Source organism: Lithobates pipiens, unplaced genomic scaffold (genome assembly GCF_037356315.1).
Source record: "Lithobates pipiens isolate NorthernLeopardFrog02 unplaced genomic scaffold, aLitPip1_a1.2 Scaffold_8, whole genome shotgun sequence".
Classification (NCBI taxonomy): Eukaryota; Metazoa; Chordata; class Amphibia; order Anura; family Ranidae; genus Lithobates; species Lithobates pipiens.
Genome location: NW_027507903.1, coordinates 81,183,944 through 81,206,938, shown reverse-complemented (window position 1 = coordinate 81,206,938; position 22,995 = coordinate 81,183,944). Strand labels below are relative to the sequence as shown.

General features: G+C 42.3%; 1 protein-coding gene across 4 annotated transcripts in view; it reads left to right on the top strand.

The window, feature by feature from the left end:
- The window catches only part of NEDD4 (NEDD4 E3 ubiquitin protein ligase), a 261,538-nt gene that overhangs the window by 165,813 nt on the left and 72,730 nt on the right, over positions 1-22,995 (top strand). For all 4 annotated transcript variants that reach the window (XM_077474123.1, XM_077474121.1, XM_077474120.1 and 1 more), the window contains 3 exons: positions 12,971-13,131; positions 19,063-19,180; positions 21,149-21,313. In XM_077474123.1, coding sequence (XP_077330249.1) covers positions 12,971-13,131; positions 19,063-19,180; positions 21,149-21,313 — 444 coding nt within the window. The remainder of the gene's footprint in view (positions 1-12,970; positions 13,132-19,062; positions 19,181-21,148; positions 21,314-22,995) is intronic.

Sequence of the window (22,995 nt, the reverse complement as noted above, 5' to 3'; positions counted from 1 at the left end):
TAGTAACTAAAATAACATCTATTTATTATGTTATTAATTACATGTTATTTACTGTCCCACATGCATCCATGTGCACCTGTAAATAGTATCTACTAATTGATTAATTTGGTTCTGGTGTCGTGCTTCATATAAAGTCCCACCATTCCCCTTGCCCCTCTTTTTTTCGATATGATTTAGGGATGGAGACATACGAACTCTGTAGCAGTCATTGTCTCATATAAAGTCCAAAAATTTTATTTAACCACTTAAGCCCCGGGCCATTTGGCTGGCCAAAGCACAGACCACTTTTAGCAATTCGGCACTGCGTCGCTTTAACTGACAATTGCACAGTCGTGCAACGTGGCTCCCAAACAAAATTGATGTCCTTTTTTTCCCCACTTTCTTTTGGTGGTATTTAACCACCTCTGCGGTTTTTATTTTTTGCGCTATAAACAAAAAAGAGCGACAATTTTGAAAAAAAAGGCATTATTTTTTATTTTTTGCTATAATATCCCCAAAAAATATATAAAAAAATTTTTTTCCTCAGTTTAGGTCGATACGTATTCTACATATTTTTGGTTAAAAAAATCGCAATAAGCGTTTGGTTTGCGCTAGAGTTAGAGCATCTACAAAATAGTGGATAGTTTTATGGCACAATATTGTATGTTATAATTTATTTTTCACTAGTAATGGAGGCGATCAGCGATTTTTTTTTTTTATTGTGACTACGACATTATGGTGGACATGGACAATTTTGACACATTTTTGGGACCATTGGCATTAATACAGCGATCAGTGCTATTAAAATTGCATTGGTTACTGTAATAATGTCACTGGCAGTGAAGGGGTTAACACTAGGGGGCGGTGAAGGGGTTAATGTGTGTCCTAGTACGTGTTCTAACTGAGGGGGGGAGAGGACTGTGCAGGGAAACTAACAGATCCCTGTTCATACTCTGTATGTACAGACGCTCTGTCAATTCACGCCTCAGAGAACCGGAAACTGTGTGTTTACACACACCGTTCCCGTTTCTCCGTGTACTCCGAGCGATCGTGGGAGCCCGGTGGTGATCGAGACCGCCGGGCACCCGCATCGGGGAGCAGGCGGCCACGCAAGCGCCCCCTAGTAGCCGTTTGTTACCGACGTAACATAATGGCTATTCGCACAGCCGAGCCACATTGCCGCAGTACAACTGTGGTGGCTTGTCGGCTAGCGGTTAATGAACGTTAAATATTCCTTGCACGTGATTGGGTAGTATTTGCATTTGAAGGTTTGCCTCATTTACTAAGCTCTGGAGCCACTGCACTTTGCGAAATGTACTCTATTTGTCTTTAGTAAAATCGACTCCATTGTATTTGCGATCTACGTTTTGGGTTAACATTGCCATCTTGCCTCTGGTCCTTGGCAAACCCCACCAGCTTGTCTGCCAGTTGGTCAGTTTTCACCAGCAGGGTGGCTGGGGATGTGCAAGGGAGGATTGTGGACACAGTGTACTGTAGACAGATCAGGCAGTACAAAATGCCCAGTCAGATGTGTGATTGGGAGCTGCCACCATCCTAGAATTCAGCTACACACCCGTACCACTGTATTCTTTATTTCTAATAAAGTGTTCTCATCTTCCTGACTTTCTGGCACACCTGTGTAGAATTGACTGAATGGGCAAGAAATGCAAATCCTTTGACAGGTAAAACAGTTCCCTTATTTTCACATTGTAGACGCAGTGGCGGTAAAGGGCCACTTTATTGTCATTTTAGCTGTGCATTTTTCGGCCGCGAGTGGTGTGCTTTTAACCCCCCGCCAAAGAAAGAGTTAAAACCGCCAGTGTTGTGGCACTTCCGAATTTCTTTTCAGGTGCTTTGGAAGTGCTGCCCATTCATTCCAATGGGCAGGGTTGATATAGGAGCGCTGTATACAGGCGCTTTGGAAGTGCTCTTTGGAAGTGCTGCCCATTCATTCCAATGGGCAGGGTTGATATAGGAGCGCTGTATACAGCCCTCCCAAACCATCCCAAAGATGCTGCTTGCAGGACTTTTTTTTCCCCGTCCTGCAAGATCTCCGCCCCTGTGTGGAAGGCACTCGGGCTTTCACACTGGGGAGGCAGGAGAGGCAGTTTTCAGGTGCTATTTCTAGCGCTAAAATGCCTGAAAACCACCTTCATTGTGAAAGGGGTCTTATACATATTTATTCTGTTTATTTAGATGTTTGTCCAGATTAACCTTTAACTACTGTCGTCAGTCAGTGCTCTCTTTTTAGCTGTAGCTGCTAGCTACATGTTCCAGCTAGTGTACATCGGAGAGCTGGTGCCTGTCAGTGATAGAATGGGGTCTAGTGCACAATCCAAGAGATTAATCGATCAGCGCCTGGGCTTCTGATACCACTATTAGAGCACTCTGTAATACAGTGTAATTACAATGCTTCTGCATAGCTTGATTCAGCCCCCTGAGGAGAAAAAGGTGAATATAAAATTCTATCCGGATTACATGTGAAGGCGGGATGGTAGCGGTCTTGTTCTGACACACAGGGGCTTCTCCACACAGTGGGTACAGATGTTCCCTACCTGCCTTGCATGTGATATCAGTAGAGAAAGATGCAAATGATTTTGAATACACAGCCTTAGAATTCTTGGTATTAAATTATTAAAACATACGGTAACTGGGTATTGGAAAATGAAACATAACTTTATTGAGGTGGCTAAAAATTGGCTTTGGGGCTCTTGTTGATGGGTTTTCTTTTCAAACGCTGTATTTTCTATATAAACCAAATGCATAATTAAACCAGAAAAGGCTGATTTTTGATCTGCTTTGCCTGCAGCACAGTGTGTCAACAGCCTCAGAACTGCCATGTGCTCTCCTTAATAAGGGCAGCCTTCATTTACTTTCCCCCCCTTTTTTGTGTCCCCATTGGAGTATTTCTTCTCGGTTCCTGTTTTGGTGCCAATCTTTATTGCACGCATACACTATATTACTTGTATTTACATTGTTTTTACAAATAGGTGCTTTTTGCATTGTCCTTTATTGCATATATTACACTACATTATTGTATTTACATTGTTTTTCACATAATAAAATGTACATTTATTTATTAAAATTTTTTTGCCATTATCACTATTTCTGCACATTTAATATTATCCTATCGGTGCCTCATGGTTCCTTCGTTGGTATTGGCCACTCCTGAATGGCATCCGTCATATTTGAGGCTCATTGTCACTTTTATCCTGGAATCGTGTTCCACTCACCCGTGTGGAGTGGCTCTGTGAGCCTTTTTGTCCACTGGACATCTGCCCGTTCTCCTGTTTTGTCAGAATGTCATGAGCATACACCGCTCTGTTTCTAGGCACGGACCTGTGATGTACGGAGGTGAAGTGCTGCCGTGTTGCGTCACTCGTCGGTTCGTACGGGTCCCCGCTGATGATGGTGTTCTCCACTGCCGTTTGGCAGGTGGCTTCATTGTAAACTCCTGTTTCCATCCTTTTGCATGGTGCTGGATCAGATGTGTGGGGAATTTAGCTGGGGAGTTCCCAGTCTGCAGACATGCTTGATGTTTTGAGGACACACTACGGTATATCCCCATCATGCGGTGTGTGCGAACGATCTAGACAGGTTCTTGAGGATTTACATATACAGGTAACATTGATGCTTTTTGCATACCATCTTCCTGTTTGTATTTTTGTCTTTCTTGAGATATATATATACTATTTTTGCTCAGGCTGTCTGCAGCGGTGGTCTGTCCCGTGTGTAATTCACTGCGTGGTTGCCCACCGATCCTCGGCTCCCATGAGGAAGCCTTTGTTGGGCTTCTGGCATCAAGACCTAGTTGTAAAATCTTTTACAGGACCATTTATTCATCACCTTTCGGGCCTTGGTTCCTCAATTGCTGACAGAGCCTATCTGTGATTTCACTGCTTATGCGAGTTTAATACGCTGACATTGGATATTGTTTTTTTTTACAAATTATTATGAATCATATATTTTTATGACATGGCTCTCCCACAGATCTATACTTATACCAGTGTGAGCTGTCTCATGATGAAGCAGGTTTTGTCCTGTGAAATGCATAGAGAATACAGCTTTAGCATTACCACAGTATGTCATTTATCAGGCGGGCCATTAGGATGTAATCTGTTGAATGACTCACTACCTTGTATATCATTCACCCTTTTATAAGTTGAGATGTTTATGTTATGTTATCTTTTATATACATGTTTTGTCAAATTCTAACAAAAATGTTGTATTTTTATAAACCTTGTTGCACTTTTGTATGAGCATTACTCTCGCTAAAGACCCATGGGCCACTTGTTTTTTTTTTGTTTGTTTTTTTGGCATCCATCAGAAATGTTGGGGCCCCTTGCATAGCTTTAGGCCTGCCCCCGTGGTCCTGATCATCAACATTCCACATTCCCCCACTGGCCATCCCACCAAGTCCCATCCCATGTCCTCCTCTTTCAGTCCCATCTCCCCCATCCCATGTCCTCCTCTATCCCATTCCTCCTCCTGCATTCTCATCTCCTCCATGCCATCTCTTCTTCCTCCTCCTTCCCATCTTCTCCAGTCCAATTTCCTCCAACCCATGTCTTCCTCCTCCAGACCCATCTCCTCTATCCCATGTTGAACTCCTCCAGTCCCATTCTCCGTCCAATGTCCTCCTCCAGTTCCATTTCCTCCATCCCATGTCTTCCCATGTCTTCCTATGTCTTCCTCCTCCAGTTCCATCTCCTCCAGCCCATGTCGTCCTCCTCCAGGTGGATAATTCAGACACAATGTACAGACACAATCAGCAATGTATGAACACTGTGTCATATCCCAGGATCACACATCAGACGTAAACTGAAACTAGATCCACATTTTTATCCAAGTTTTGGAGTAGTGAAGGGTTAGAACCCCCTCCCCCTTCTGGTAACAACTCAATTTTTTTTCCTTTTGGTCACCAGCACAAAGAGCTCCTTGTACCAGTGACTCTATATGAAAATCCAAAACTTTGAGTTGTCCCCAGAGAAGGAAAAGAGAGTAACCTTTCAATGGGGACTCCAGTTCTTGTGACAACTGTCTCCGAGGGCATTTTCCTCTCACTACCTGCTGTGTCTATGGCTCCCAGATGGGAAAAGATAAATGGGGTTTTAACTCTTTATATATACTTTTTTACATAACTAGAACATGACAGGAAGTGAGGGGAAATCTCCTGCAATGACATAACCCTGTTAGATGTTCTAGTAAAACGAATGTGTGTATATATATATATATATATATATATATATATATATATATATATATATATATATATATATAAAGCCAGCCCTTTTTTTCCCATTTTGACTAAATTACGGAAAACCCCATTCATTTTTTTCCCCCATCTGTGTCCCACGGATTGCAGGAAAAAAATTGCTTGATTCCCCCATCAACAAACACAGTGTCCCTCCTGCGGAGCCATTGTGTTCTCCTGGTGGGGGGAGCCACCACCGCCAGGAGAACACAATGATTATTGCTAGCGGCTATAACAGCTATTACCGATAATCGTATGTTAAATCTGAGAGGCTGGTTGTACCAAAGTTGATCGATTTGATCAACTTGGGTTAATTCAGCCTGCCCATACATGGTTTGAATCTGGGCCAGTCCCTGCTAAACCAGCCGAGATTCAAATCGTCTGTGGACAGCCTTGGTTACACTTTAGCTGCAATCTTCACATGGGCTCAAACCAGTTTTTCTCAGCAGGGGATCTGTCCGCAGATCCCCTGCAGAGCTAGACGGATTAGGTGACTGACAGGTCTGATCTGGCCAAATAAAGGGCAACGGATGCCCATTTTTTTGCAGGATCGGATTATAGGTAGGCGGGTGTAAACGGACACAATTCTATTTACATCTGCGACTCCATAGAGGAGATCGGAGGGTCTGATCAGGACTGCCTGAAAAACAGACCGCCAGACCTGTTCGGGCACCTCATGTGGATGGGGCCTAAAAAGCAATCCGCATTGATTGCTTTTCGGAGCGTTGGCTAATTTAGTGAACTTGAACTTATGACAATCGCTGTAATGCTACTCATGTTGTCCTTTTAACATGTTTATATAAGCTGACACCTATGCTACACATGTGTAAAGTTACTGTCACACTGCTATAAGGACAGCAATAGGGTTGGCATTACAGTGAGGGCAGGGGGCGGATGGGGGCACGGGTTATGCTGTACATTCTAACCACTTCATGGAAACACTTTTTTTTTTTTTGCAGCCTTTCTTTGCAGAGCAATTCTTTCCCACCAACACAGAAAGCCTGATAGACAGAGCACCCTGTGTACCCATTGACTTAGAAGGCGGAGCAGCCCCGCCTCCTGCTGCCTCCTCAGCCAATGGTCGCCGGGGCTTTCTGGGCCCTGCACATGTATATCGCCTGTACCCCCTGATGACGGCCCTGCTCATGCACACTGATCGTTTATTCAGCTACTCTGAACATCTCTTCTCCTGGCAGGGAAAAGCTGCTTAAAAAATGTGGTAAAAGCTGTGTATTCCTCACGCATAAATGCGTTCTGTTGGCCAGAATATTTTGTTTATATGCTTTAAGCGTTTTTTTCAGGCCAAACGCTCTCCTTAACCACTTAAGGACCAAGCCTCTTTCTAAGATTTGGTGTTTACAAGTTAAAATAATTTTTTTTTTTTTTTTGCTAGAAAATTACTTAGAACCCCCAAACATTATATATCATTTTTTTTTTTTAGAACACCCTAGAGATTAAAATGGCAGATGTTGCAATACTTTCTGTCACACCGTATTTGGGCAGCAGTCTTACAAGCCCACTTTTTTGGGAAAAAATACACTTTTTTTAAAATTAAAAAATAAGACAACAGTAAAGTTCACCCAATTTTTTTGTATATTGTGAAAGATAATGTTACGCTGAGTAAATTGATACTCAACATGTCACGCTTCAAAATTGCGCCCGCTCGTGGAATGGCGACAAACTTTTACCCTTAAAAATCTCCATAGGCGATGTTTAAAAAATTCTACAGGTTGTATGTTTTGAGTTACAGAGGAAGTCTATTGTGAAAGTTATTGCTCTCGCTCTAACGATCGCGGCAATACCTCACATGTGTTTGAACACCGTTTTCATATGTGTTCGCTACTCACGTATTTTTTCACTTCTGCACACGAGCTCGTGGGACTGGACTCGTTAAAAATGTTTTTTTTTTTTTTTTTTTAGTTATTTAACTTTTTATTTTTACACTGTTCTTTAAAAAAAAAAAAAAATGTTGTTACTATTATTCCTATTACAAGGAATGTATCCTTGTAATAGAAAAAAAGTATGACAGGACCTCTTAAATATGAGATCCGGGGTAAAAAAAAAACCCTCAAATCTCATATTTACACTAAAATGCAATTAAAAAAAAAAGTCCCTTTAACCACTTAAGCCCTGGACCATTTTGCTGGCTTTAGACCAGAGCACTTTTTGTGATTCGGCACTGTGACACATTAACTGACAATTGCGTGGTCGTGTCATATGGCTCGCAAACAAAATTGATGTCCTTTTTTTCCCCACAAATAGAGCTTTATTTTGGTGGTATTTGATCACCTCTGCAGTTTTTATTTTTTGTGCTATAAACAATTCTGGAAAAAATGCATTATTTTTTACTTTTTGCTATAATAAATATCCCCAAAAAATATATATAAAACACATTTTTTTTCTTCAGTTTAGGTCAATACTTATCGCAATAAGTGATTATTGATCGGTTGGCGCAAAAGTTATAACATTTACAAAATAGGGGATAGTTTTATGGAATTTTTATTAATATATTTTTTTTTTACTAGTGTTGGCGGCGATCACCGATTTTTATTGTGACTGCGACATTATGGCGGACACATTGTTCATTTTTGACACATTTTTGGGATCATTGTCATTTTTACAGCAATCACTGCTATACAAATGCAATGATTCCTGTGTAAATGACACTGACAGTGAAGGGGTTAACCAGGAGGTGGCAGTATAGGGGTTAAGTGTGTCCTAGGGGCGTGTTTCTAACTGTGGGGGGCATGGCTATGATTTACAGATCACTGATCTCTGCTCCAATCACAGGGAGCAGAGATCACTGTCACTTGTTGCTAGGCAGAACAGGGAGATGCTGTTTACATCGGCATCTCCTCGTGAGACGATCGCGGGTATCCCTGCGGCGATCAAGTCCGCGGGACCCGCGTCCGGACTCACGGGTGTTCCGGCCGGCACGTGGCAGCGGCGGCGCACACGCGATGGCGCGGCAGCAATTTTAAATGGACGTTCTGTACTCCAATTTGCCTGTCCGTGCCATTCTGCCAACATACATCGTCGTGCGCTGGTCGGGAAGCGGTTAAGAGCTATGGGTGAAAGTGACATTTTGACGTCGCTTCCACCCTGATATGGTATGGAGCTGGGTGGGGCCATCTTCCCCTCGTTCATCTTCATGTCAAGCATGAAGAAGGACCCGATCGCCCCCGCCGGCGGCTCCGGTAAGCAGCGGAGGGCACCGGATGAGGGGGGCCCTCTTCCACCACCGATAAAAGTGATATTGCAGCGAGTCCATTGCAGAGACCACTTTTATCTAAAATCGGGACCGCTCATGAAGAAGAGGACACCGGGTTTATGGTAGCTAGCTGCTGCAATAACACTATCCCTCTTCAAAGTGCCGACATATATATGATGTTTTTTTTTTTTCAGCCTCTAAACACTCATCTTCTAATATGCCTGTAAACGCTGTGTGCGCGTGGACATAAGCTCACATAGAGGAGTGTTTAGAGGCTGAAAAAAGGTCAAACTCCTGTAAAAGCAGCAATTTTTACATACTGTGTGCATGTAAATAGTCAATAGGGTTTTGCTGACCAGTATTTGACGTGCAGTTTAAGTGCATGTCAAATACAGGAAAAGACCATCTAAATGAGCCCCTAAAGTCCTTTGTAAATTATGTATAACAAGTATATGCAGTAGAGATGCACCGAAATTTCGTCATCCGATAAAGCTGCTTTATCGGCCCTACTTCCATCTGACTTGGATGAACAGGATACAATTTTGCTCTGACTTTGAGATATTCTGACTTGTCCTTTGACCACACAGTAGAGGAGTGGGGTGAGAGGCTGCAGAGACTTAGACACACAGGACATAGACACAATCCCAGTGTGACATAAATTCCTTTTCCTGCTGCTGTAATCACCATGTTGGATGTCACAAGTTGGATGGTTAGGACAAGGATCCTACTTTGATCTGACTTTAATGATATTCAATGGGCTAAAGTGGGGACAAAGTAGTGCAGGAACCTTTTTTAGTAGGCTTTCACACTGCCGCGCCTATAGTGTCGGCGCAAAAACGCAGCTATTTTTAGCGGCGTTTTACCGTTGGATTTGCGGCGCATTTCAGCCACTAGCGTGGCGCTCACTAGCGGCCCGCAATACACCACAATAGCGGCGTTTTGGCGGCGGTATAGCCGCGCTGCCCCATTGATTTCAATGGGGAGCAGCAGGTGGAGGAACGGTAAACACATCACTCCTTCACCACTCCAAGGAAGCTGCTGGCAGGGCTTTTCCTGACTTTCCCTCTGGGCTTTCACACTGGAGACAATGGAGCAGCAGTTTGAGGGCGGATTGCAGGCGCGATTTCTAACTTGTGTCAGACCAGTTAAGACGGCTCTCATAAGGAGCCATTGATTTATACATGTCGTGCTACGTTCTCCCAAATGTCGGAGCATTTGTCGTAGCAGTGTGAACCCAGCCTAAGGTTTGGTTCACACTGTAGCACGTTCCAGCTCACAGCAGGAGTCCGGTGCGTCCCGTTCACTGTTTCAGGTCTGATTTGGGCTGAATTTCGGGCCTGAAACAGACCAAAATTTGGGCTGAATTCGGACCTAAAACGGACCAAAAGACACACAGGACTCCTGTGCAATTCGCACCAGAGCCACTGCGGAGATGTGTGAACTGGCTCCACAGGGAGCCAGTCAGTCTCCTGCTCTGCAAATTGGATGCGGTGAAATCCGCATCCCATTCACACTGGTGTGAACCCGGCCTAAGGCTCAGTTCATACTAGTGCGATGCGTAAACCCTGCGCATCCACTGTGGGTTCCCGCAAGGCAGTTCATGATGCACTTTGCGAACTGCTGGGAGGGTCAATAACAAGTTAATGACACCCCCAAATTACTTTGCATATCGCAGTGCGAACTGTTAATTTGGACAGGAAACGAATCACCTGGGTGTAAAGTACCCATGCGATTAGATTTTGGTGTGGACCAAAAAAAAGCGTCCTGTGCGAGTTTGGTCCAAATGCGATGCGAATTCAGCCATACTACCTGTATGGCTGAAATTGTATCGCACAGACATTGCATGTGATTAGCACTGCAGTGCGGTGCAAATCGCATGCGATCTCGCACAGCACACTGTTGTGAACCAAGCCTAAGAGAAAAAGGTGCTGATAATGGCACAAAAATTTACAGCAATTTTACTGTGAATTTTCTGCGTTTTTATCGCAATTTTGCAAACATTTCACCATGATCTGCTATGCTTATGGTGTGTTTTTCATAGGTCATGTGACTCAAAAACCACATCAAAAACAACACGGGTGCGCTAATGATGCGTCCTTGCTGTGTTCCACAATGGAAGCCCAACAGTCCAGTGTGCAGACATACATAGAATTTATAGGGGAGCATTTCTTCTTACTCTTTCATTCCCTGCAAAGGCAAAGCATAATGGACTACTATGCATCGCATAGTAGTCCATTATGTGTCACTTACCTGACACAGGAGCCAGCAAAGTCACCGCTGTCCCCTGTAGTCCGGCGCATCCATCTTCTCGGTGGGGTCTCGCAGCTCCGCCGCTGTCATTCGGCCAAGCCGCGATGACGTCACTCCCGTGCATGCGCACGGGAGCCGACACGTGCGCCAGCTCCGTAGTTGGAAATGCCGTGCTCAGTGCGCCTGCAGCGGTGCCTGTCTTCGGGCAAATATCTCCTAAACCGTATAGGTTTAGAAGATAATTCTTGGACCTACAGGTAAGCCTTAATCTAGGCTTACCTGTAGGTCAAAGTGTGTTGTAAGGGTTTACAACCACTTTAAGCTAAATTCATATTAATTTAAATTGATAATATTAATTAAAAATCGAATATAATACAATTATATATAAAAATATAATATTTTTTAAAAACTGTCATTTTGGTTTTGGTTTTCGGCCAAGCGCATCCTGCATTTTTGGTTTTGGCACCAAAATATCTATTCGGTGCACCTCTAATATGCAACTTTAAAACACTATGCACTGTATATTAGCATAGATTATAACATAACGACTATATTAGAAAAACACCATAGAGTTCATTCACTACAGCTAGAGAGGGCAACATTAGTCACAATTCTGCAGAGAAATCAATCGGCTTCCAGGTTTTATTGCTAAAACTTCATTTAAAAAGCTAAGGTTAGAAGCTGATCGGCTTCTCTGCAGAATCATGACTAATTTTGCCCTCTCTAGCTTTAGTAAATAAACCCCCATATATCCAAAATTAAGTGCAACATGTTACTGTGATATTGGGGAAGGGGGGAGAGGTTTGCTCCTGAGGTAGTTAAAATCAACATGATGTAGCTTGCAATTCTCCTTTCAGCATTTTCACAGACAGTACCTAGAGGTCTGATATTTGGAACAATCTATTTTTACCCGGCAAGTAGACATGCACGTGGCTGCACTTAGAGCATGTCTTTGTGTGTAATAGATAGGCCTTATAAAAAACAGGGGAACCATTTGAAGTGATTTTCAGCCGTGCAAATATAAATCTCCCAAGACCCCCGGTTCACACTAGTGCGATGACAGACATTGCACCTAATTTGCACTGCTTTGCTGTGCAAATCACATGAGATGCGATTTCAGCCATACAAACTGGCTGAAATTGCATCAAAATGGTGCAGGACCTTTTTTTGGTCCACACTGGAATTGGATTGCATGGATGTTCACACCTATGCGACCAGATTCCTGCACCATTTTACAGTTCACACTGAAATCTGCAAACCTATCTGGGGGTGTCATTATCTTTACATTGACACCCCCAGCAGTTCGCAGATCTCAGTGTCAACCACTGTGCGATGCAGGAACCCGCGCTGCATTCGCAGTGTTTCCGCATCGCGCCCATGTGATCCGAGACTGATTTCTGAGATCAACCATTCCAACCTAACCACCACTGACTTCTACTGTAACTTCTAACAGTTTATATGTTGTTGCCATCATGCAAGATAAATCACACAGCAATTATAATCGTGTGTCAGAAGAAGTGGAATTGTTAAGAGAATTGCTGATGTAGCGTTCAGGCTTATAGATTAATTCCAGGTATGGTATATTTTTACATAGTTACAGTGGTCGAGCTTTGAACGGTGTGTGTGTGTGTGTGTGTGTGTGTGTGTGTGTGTGTATATATATATATATATATATATATATATATATGTGTATGTATATTACACACACCATACCTAGCTGATGCATCTGAAAGCTGTAAATCACTGGAATAGACACTGCTGCTTGAGTGATCTCCACTTACTTCTGAGATCGGTGCTGAGTAGCCGGCATGATGCATTCTAAACACAGGAGGGTTGGCCACTGGGCTGGGCACCATTCAGAGAATGCTTTACACTTTCCAAATAAAAGCAAAGCTTTCTCTGATTGGAAGAGGTGGACAGGTGGGGCGGTGATGTCACACACTCCACCTTTTTTCAAGAAAAGAACGCTTTGTATTCATCCAGGGACATTGGCCAGGTATAGTATATGCATAGTTGCTATTGTCCAAACTGGACATTATGTTAAATTATACAGTACCTGGAATTCATCTTTAAAATTGCTTCTAATTGGCCTGTTTAGTTTGTGCTTAACCTGGGCTAATTCCCACAATGTCTTCAAAAAGTTCTTCCTACGGAAACTCTTTATAAATGTGGTATAGTTTATGGCGCTCACATTACAACAATTCCCTCACTTTTGATTATAAAACCAAATAAGGAACCACTTTTTCCAGGAGTAACAATGCCTGTTTGTCTTATAGCCCGGCTGGATTATCTTGGACCAACCAGATGTTCTTTGCCAACCACAACAGCAGGATTCTACACTACCTCCTGGCTGGGAAGAGAGACAAGATATCCTTGGTAGAACGTATTATATCAGCCATCAGTTTAAAAGAACACAGTGGCAAAGGCCTATTATTCAGTAAGTGATTTAAACCAGTGTCACAGTTAACAATGGTGTCCTAAATCATGGTAGCTGTTCATAATCATTGAGTGTTTTTCAAATCCCCCCCAAAAAAAAGTATTAACCCCAGTAACATAAATATAAATCATCGTGCCCTCAGTAAAATTTGGATGGGCATCTCATCAAGTGACAGTTGACCTATATAATACACATTATTTACGTTTACTTGCATTGATGATTCTGGAGTGGACAACCTACACCCTTTTTATACCCCTAGTTATTATAGTTTAATAATTGCAAATTGTAATCATGCATTCTGAACGGGTTATCCCATGGTCCTTGGTGCAGCTATAGCTACTGAGAAATGTCTTCCTCATTGAGCTTCTCCTTTGTTGTCACTTTAAACTAAATCAGGTAAGTAAAATATGTGGAAGTGTCGATTGTGTTCCTCAACCCTTGAACAAGCAGTGCTTAAAGTGGGGTGCCCCTAAAAAAAAAATTAAGTCAGCAACTACAAATACTGCAGCTGCTGACTTTTAATAATAGGACAAAGCCCCCCCTCGTTCCGCTTGCGGCGCCATCATTCGTACTGTAGGAACCCGGCTGTGGCTTCACAGCCGGGCACCCACGCGCATGCGCGAGCGGCGCAGGGCGCCATGATACGCCGCACAGTCACCTGGGACACGTGACAGGTCCCAGACTGTGCGGCATGAGGGGATGTGATGTCACCAGCCCGGGAAAGGAAGAAGGCAGACTATGGGGGACCCCCTAGCAACAGATATTTAGAGGTGAGTAAAACATTTTTTTTTTTCCAATCATTTTTATTTTTTTAAGAATTTTAAACACTTTTTTTTTTGGTGGCAACACCACTTTAAGTGAGAGGGGAAGTCACTGAAAACAGCAAGTGAGGAGATATTTTGTATACATTCCCTTTTCAGACTTGAACTATTGTAGCTGATGGATGTAGTTATATCCTTGAATAACCCATATCCTTCACCACGATGGATGCACTTTATGCTGAATTCAAGGTTTTTAAGCACTTTCCTTGAGCCAACATCTCTCCCACAAGTCCGCTTACTTTAGTGTTCAAATGAACACATCAAAACTTAAAGTGCAATAATTTAAATTTAGTACATTCACAGTTTATGGAAGTATGGGGAGATAAAATGAACAAAGCAAACCCTGGTGCATTTAACCTTTTAATAGCACAAACAAAATTAAAAACATAGTTCATTGCACTCACAAAGGTGAAACTTGTGAAGAGCCCGGCAGTAATGTTAAATCTATGCAGAAGGCCTCATTTGTTTTCCTGGGCACCAAACAATTTAGATGGTACTATATCCATCTGTGCGTCACTCCTGTGTCTGCCCAAAGAAGATGTCCGTGGCGGATCGGCCGGAGTGTGTTGCCGGGAGGCTTAAGCAGCTGCTGTCCATGGAGCAAAGTGAACGACAAGAACCACAGGGCATGAGCACAGCTATGAAAAAGATGGCGCCGCTCAATACGAGCAAGCAGACCACTAAAGAAGAGATAAAAGAGGTTGTTGTACTCGGTTGCTGGGACAACGTATTTTGGTGACATGTCCCTCTTTTTCAAGTCTATATGGTAACAAAGGAGGATTCTTTTATATAGCCAAGCTAATCTAAACTGTCATTAACCCTGTGCTTGTCAGTGCTGATATTAGCTAGGGCTCTCTGGAAGTACTATAAGCCCCCGTTCACACCTATGTGAATTGGATGTGGCTTACACCACATCCAATTCGCAGGACATTTTAAAATACATTCATTTGAATGCATCTGGTTCACATATGTGCGTTGCATTTGCACTGCGCATTGCACAAAAAACGTGTGCATTTTCTAGGCATTGCGGTGCGAATTACAGCCAATTATCTTCTATGGGAACTCATCTGATTCGCAGATGCGTTCCGTTCTGAACACAAATTCTCTCCTTCTCCTCACTACACCTCCTCCATCCCCCCCCTCACTGATCCGCAGCTAAAACACAGAGGAACCTCTGAACAACTGATTTTTACCTTCGCAGTGAAACCAGAGCTTCAATTCGCAACGCACATGTGTGAACCCAGGCTAAAACTTTTAAAAATGAATAGCAATCATGGCTCATTTCATTAACATATGACAAGTATATAAAATAATGTCTAAAAATCAAATTCATGTATATAGTAAAAGACTATTGATGATATAAAAAATATATATATAAATGTTTATAAAAAATTATATAGTAGAGTTATATATATGTATCTAAAACCATACATGTAAATCGCTATTCTCAGTGTTCACAAACATAGGTAATGTACCTTTTAAATCTACAGTATAACACATGAAATTTGAAATAAAGTCAAAATAATCAAAATAATAAAGCAATAAACAGTCCACAAAGGTGCTTGCAGATATTCAGCCACTCAAACCAATACACTTCTTCCCACTTTGACCATATACCGTATATACTCAAGTATAAGCCGACCCGAATATAAGCCGAGGCACCAAGGTACCACAAAAAACTGGGAAAACTTATTGACTCGAGTGTAAGCCTAGGGTGGCTCATAATATACATTTTACCAGTGGCCATGAAATGCAGCCTGCCAGTGCCCATCATGTACATCCTATCAGTGCCCATGACATGCAACCTACCAGTGCCAATCATTTACAGGCTGCCAGTGCCCATCATGTACAGCCTGCCAGTGCCCATCAGGTACAGCCTACCAGTGCCCATCAAGAACAGCCTGGCAGTGCCTGGTAATGCAAAGTCATGCTGTGCTGTTCTGGATCTGGAACTCCGTGCAGCCGCTGTAATGATGTCCCGCTTCTTATGACTCACAGCACAATGATTTCCAGCATCAGTGTGCTGTCTATCACAAGAGGTGGTCTAGGAGGCGGGACATCATTATAGTCGCTGCACGGTGATTCAGATCTCTGACACACAGCAACTGACAGGGGCGCTGCGGGTGATACATGTGTCGCACCCAGCGGGACAGCCCGCCCCTTTTTTTGGGCTCCATTTTCTGGACTTTTTTTTTTTTTCTTAAGTGGGACCCTCACTCGAGTATAAGCCGGGGGGGGGGGGGGGGGTGTTTCAGCATAAAAAATGTGCTGAAAAACTCGCCTTATACTCGAGTATCTAAGGCAGTGTTTCTCAATTCCAGTCCTCATGGCCCACTAACAGGTCATGTTTTCAGGATTTCCCTCAGATGAAACAGCTGGGGTAATTACTAAGGCAGTGAAACTGATCAAATCACCTGTGCAAAATAATGGAAAGCCTGAAAACATGACCTGTTAGTGGGCCATGAGGACTGGAATTGAGAAACACTGATCTAAGGTAATTAAAATGGGAAGCACTCTACACATAGTGTGATACTGTTTAAAAGCTACTATTTAATATTTGTGTATACATTTTCAGCAAATGTGGTGTGCAAAATCAGCAAACATTTAAACAATAATGGCGATATAAAAAGTGTCTCTGTTGGCATCAGTAGCCAGTGCTCATGCATAAAAGCACAGAAGTATCAGACACTGTACCCCGCCCTATGCTTCTACTAGATGTCAAGATGCTGTCCCATCCTTAACATCCCATACACCAGGATGGAGGCTGACCTGTGCTATATAAGTACACTGGAGCCAGCCGGGAGCACCTCTGCAGATTAATTTGCTTAAAGCCGAACGTGATGAAATTGTCCACTCTGTCCCCCAGCCCCCACTGAACACAGGGGAGACCCGGAGAAGTTTTTTGTAAACCGCTACACAGCAGGAGTCGGGAGATTAACTGATTGGTGGACAGGATTTGGGAGTCCCCATCCGCTTAACTCCCCCCCCCCCCCCCCAAAGTTTCCTCCAGCCCTCATTTCCCAGCTCTGTGGTGCCCAGGAGGAAGGGAGAGGACCAGATGTACCAGCAGCAGTGCACAGCTGGTCCTGGTTTCCAGCTCCAGAGGAACCACCTGCAGGACAAGCACTGCACCCGGGACCTTGGTAGAAGCAGCTGTGCTGACCAAGTACTGGGTGGGACAAACATCGATTGGCACTAATCAGGCTGCATTAATGGGCACTCACGTGGCTTTGCTGATGGGCACTGTTCAGGTGGCATCAATGGGTACTGGTGTGGCTGCATTCATGGGCACTGATCAGGCTGCATTAATGGGCACTAGTGTGGCTGCGCTGTTGGGCACTGGTGTGGCTTCATTGATGAGCACAGGTGTGGCTGTACTGATGGGCACTGGTGTGCCTGCACTGATCAGGCTGCATTAATGGGCACTGGTGTGGCTATGCCCAATAGTGGAATGTTTTTACTTTTTTTTTTTTTGCGCAGTTGCATATAATTTATATATTGTTTCTGTGCGTGTTTGCAAAATTAAAGTGGGCCGGTCTGGATGAAGTCCACAGCCAAATTTTTGTCCCAGTCTAGCCCCGCCACACACACACCATTTTCTCCCTCCACTTTCTGTTCTCTTCCTTCAGACTTCTTCCATTGGTCACATACTCTCTCCTTCCCCTTGCCCCCCCTTAACCTGTTTGCCACCCTGATTATCACTCAGTTTATATTTTAGGCCACATGGCAGCTGTATATTATAGGACTAGAACATTGATTCTGCTCCACTTCTTCCATCACCTATGAAATTCAACAACTTTACCTTTTTCTCCTTGTAGAAACAGGATTCTATGTAAAATCTAGAATAATGTGGTGATATTTTGTAATTGCCATTTCTTCTATTTTTGGTGTATCCTGTAAAAATTCAATACAAGCTGAGTAAATACTACTACTACTGTGCAATGTAAAAGGCAATAGATGATAGTACAGAAAAAAATATTTATTTTATTCCTCTGGTGATTAAAATCTGCATTGCTGTCAGTTTTTCATGTTGTGGCATTATTAGACTTGCAGTGCAATTCATAGTTTCCATTAAAGTTGTTTTAATGCCTAAACAGTTTTTACTGTAATATATTTCTTGCATTAAGGTAAAAAATGTTTACGCTTTGAATCTGCCCCCCCCCCCCCCCCCCCCCACAACCCATTATACTTACCTGAGCCCTCATTTGATCCAGTGCTTTGAACATCTGCAGCTCTTCTCTCCTGTCACTTTCGGGTGTCACTGGCTTTTGCTGAGGGCATTGGGAGCCAGTGTCGGGCAGAGTTCCGCTGTTTGTGTCAATGGATGCAGCAACAGGGCTCTGGGCACTGGACAAGGAGGAGCAGCCAGAAGCGCCTGCGGGGCACCTGAGAAAATGAGGTTCGGGCCGCTCTGTGCAATTCTTTTGCACAGAGCAGGTAAGAATAAAGATGTTTGTTATTTTTTAAAATCTTTAATCACTTTAACCACTTGCTTACTGGGCACTTAAACCCCCCTCAGTCCCAGACCAATTTTCAGCTTTCAGCGCTGATGCACTTTGAATGACAATTGCGCGGGCATACAACACTGTACCCAAATGAAATTTTTATCATTTTTTTCCCACAAATAGAGCTTTCTTTTCAACCCCCATTGTGTTTAGCTGGTTAGTGGGCATGGAGGAGGAGGAGGGAGAGAGTGGTTGTCATTTACCAGATTTTACACTGCTATATATGCTTTAGTCACATGGCCTGCTCAAATGGGATAGGGAGGAAATGCTCAGCATAGAAACTTTCTGAAAACTGAGCATGTGCTAAGCTGCCAATACTGCTCTGCAAAATCCCCAGCAGCATTGGGGAAATGGACAGAAGGGGTAGATGAAGAACAGCAGGATCAACCAGATTGTTTGCAGAATATAGAAAATGTATCTCATTGTGACTGAGTGAGTATGAACAGCATGTAATGATAGTTTTTTGATGGGGGTTTAATGACACTTTAATGAGTGGCCAAATTGAACCGTTAATATTGTTTTCTTATTTTGTTGCACACTTCTAAAATAAGCAGTAAATAAGATTACTTGTTTTAAGATACAATTGTAGTTTAATGTCTTTCCAGGGATGGCACTGCTGGTCCAGAAAGTGGCAGTGTGCAGTTGGAAGCACAACGTGCATTTAAAACTAGAAGGCAAATCTCTGAGGAAACAGAAGGTCCAGAAGTGAGAGATTCTCCAGAGGTAAAACAATTATGAACGCAAAACAGCACGATATCCACACTATTTGTGAACGAGAAAGGTCAAACATATCTTCAGTTTTGCACAACTACAGCTTCTTCTCCATGAGAACTGTCTTAGCCCTTGTACACACGGTCGGAGAATCTGTCGGAATGAGTCTTATCGGACCGTGTCATCAGATAATCCGACTGTGTGTGGTATGCATCGGACTGATTCCGTCCGAATCTCCGTCCGACCCAATTTTCCAACATGTTGGAAATATTTCCCGACCAACTGGGCCGGTCGGACCTAATCCGATCATGTGTAGCGACTTTTGATCGGACCAAGTGCCACGCATGCTCAGATCAAATTCCTACATCAAAGCTATTGGCTACTAGCCTGAATCTAGTCCCATCGTAACGAAATTACATCACCGCGTTCTTGGCAACCGCTAAATCAGACAACTTGGCCCGACCGTGTGTATGCAACAGTTTCGGACACAATCCGTCGGACTAAATGCGACAGACAAAATCCGACAGATTTGGTTGCCAAAATCTCCGACCGTGTGTACGTGGGCTTAAAGTTAATCATCAAGTCAAACATTTTATGAAGGTTTTATACTGTTTAGATTAGTCATATGGAGATTACAAACCATCTTGTAAACATATTTGTCATTTTTGCTTCAAGTTGACTATGATGTCAGATTCCGAGCCTGGTACTTTTTGAAGTATGCCTTACTTTCAAAAGTAGCACCATCTCTACATAAAGTTTACCTATACAATTTCCCTTCTGCAGCAGACAGAATTCATGAATCCCATCATTCTCACCTGCCTGAAAACTATCAGTTATCTGATCAGCCTTTTCCGCTCAATGTGCAGTAAGCCCCCATTCACACTAGTGCGATTTCTGATGCAGCTGCTGTCGCTCACCATCACATGACAGAGGAAATCACATTATTCTCTATGGTGCCTGTTTACATTAATAGTGGCTGCAGTGTTTTTTTGGGGTTTTTTTTACAAGAAAGAGAATGTTTATTCGATATTTACAGTACAAGCAATGCATATTCACAGTTGTTCACAGAAATATTGTTACATGAATTGTCACAGTACAAATGGGTTGCACATTTAAACAGGAGAAAGATGTGTTTTTTGAAAATGTTTTGGTCTAATGGACTTCAGTGGAAATGCAGTTAATGTGCATGTACATGCATTTATAGTGTGTACAAAGTATGTACATGCATTTATAGTGTGCTTTTGCAGCGTTTTTTTTTATTTTTTTAAATAAAAATCCAGTCTCCTTCTGCAAAAAAGCATGAAAAACCTCAAAAACGTGCAGTGTCGCTCTACATAACTGACATAGATATTTTATCGATAGGCAACTCCTATCCTCATATTGATTAGTGGTTCCAAATTAATAATAACTACAGCAGTAGGGAACAGACACAAAATATACGCTCAGCATCTTTCCAAATAACTGTTCTCCTTTATTATGATGCATTTGAAGGTTTTTATACACATGATTACGTAGGTATCACATTAATATTGCAATTGTACGTTTATGGTAACAAAGGGCGTTACATATGCAGGCTAATTCTAATCAGGACTCGAAAGAATGCAAAACGTACTGAAAACATTATCAGTGCCGTGTGCACAGTGAGAGCATTGTGCAATACATATAAAATAGAATACAATTATATACAGAACCTACAAATTTCCATTATAATAACCGCACTGAAAATCGGATCATGCTACAGCTGCACTAGTATGAACCCAAGCTAAATCAGTTTGCTTATTATTATACAGAATAATTGTATACCTGGAACAGATCACTAGTTGGATGGATATTTCTATAAAGTTGTGAAGTCTATCCAACATTTTGATTAATTTGGAGAACTTTCAAATGTATAATGACCACCTAAATGTTCCATATTGTAATGCTATTGACTAGATGTCTTATAAATTTAGTAATTGTATGTTGTTGCTTTCTTAACAGAGTTGGGAAATTATAACTGAGGATGATTCCACTGTATACAGCAACCACAGTACTCAAGCACACTCATTATCTAGCAGTGACCTCCAAATACAAGTTGCTGATGAGCTTAATGCGAGGCTTCAAATATCTGGGAATACTGCCAGTGGCAGGCAGAGCTCAAGCATTGTAAGCTATTTTTGTATTGGTATTATCATTTATAAATGAAACATTTACAAGCCTCATGACACAACCTTATGACCTCTGTGAGGAACTACCAAGCCAAAAACCTAATCTCAAAACTTCCTGTAATTCATCACAAACATGCGATTTGTTCACGTCATGTAAATGTGTACTCCCTTTTTTGTATGATGTTCGACGTTTATAAAAATGTATAGAAAAAGATTACTACAGCCATCAGCTGACAAGAGTAAAGAGCTTAATGATGGAAAGATCCTACTATTCACTATATTACTGTAGGAAGGATGAGCCGCACTCACTGTTGCTCTTACTATATTACACCTGAACTTCTATTATTTCCTAAACCTTTCTTCAAGCTCCACATATTAGTCATGTTTTTTTCCAATTTCTAGTCTTTTTATTTTTAACTTAAATTTGATATCGTATTTACCGTTAACCTGGCATGCTGAATCACCCACTGGCTCCCTGTAACGCTTGGCGACTTCACCAGTTAGATCTCCATGACATAGTTCTGCACTGTGTTTAAGCCAAACTAAAAATGCAGCATGGAAAGCAAAAGTGTGTAAGTGTGTGCACAGACCTGGGATTCTGAGATCGCATAGATTTCCTAAGAAATCTAAGAGCTATTAATGGATTTATCTTTCAAGCATCTGTAAATGTTGCGTCTATAGACCCTTTTATGTGGTATGGGAATAGCTGATAGCAATGCAAAAAATGACTTTAACTGAATGTAAAAAAAAAAAAATATTTCTTAAGAAGCATGTCGGTTAAAATTAACTTCTTAGAGAAGTTCTCACTTAACAGGACTTTCCCTTAATGAATACTTAATTAACCAATTGAGGACATTGGGCATGCTAAACATGCCCCATAAATCTTCATCAAAGTACACATGATGTATATAGCACAGCCTGTCATTCTGCCCTGCTGCCTCCCTCCTTGCTGACAAGCCCTGACTTCTTCTAGGGCCGATTAATATCATGTCCGCACAGGAAAGTGCTGTGTGTTTCTGTGCAATTCCCATGTGGTTCTGTGTGGTGCAGTTTCATCCCATTCATTTTGAACGGGCTAAAATTGTGTTCCACCAAAGTAGTGCATGCATTAATTGTTAAGATGCACTATAACCAGATTGCATGGTACAAAAGTACCATGTGATCCAGTGCAGGCAGTTGCCCTGCGTCTGTGGTATTAACTTTCCATTGACACCCGCTGCAAACCACAAATGGAGTGCGTTTTGCATGTGGTCTGAATCGCACAGAAACGCTCAGCTCATTCCTGTGTGATTCATGTGCAGTCATGGTGTGAACCAGCCCTAAAAAATTAAAGCTGGGGGTTGCTGTGTAAATACAGCAGTTCTAGCAGCTGTCAAAATAAAGGCTGTCTGTTACAGTGTCTATTAACACTGTTTAGACAGAAATTAAAAACCAAAAGATTTTACTTTTGTATTTACTCTGTTTATTTTTGTCTTCAGATCAAAGGGATAAACTTCGATCTGCAGATGTCGGTTAAAGAAACCTGTAGAGTAAAAAAGTTTTTTTTTAATCTTATTTGTAGAGTACGGAACACAGTAATTGACTCTTATGCCACGTACAGACAACCAGACTTTTTGACAGCAAAGGTCCGACGGAACGAGTCCATCGGACCTTTGCGTGCCAAAAATCCCGCGGACTTTA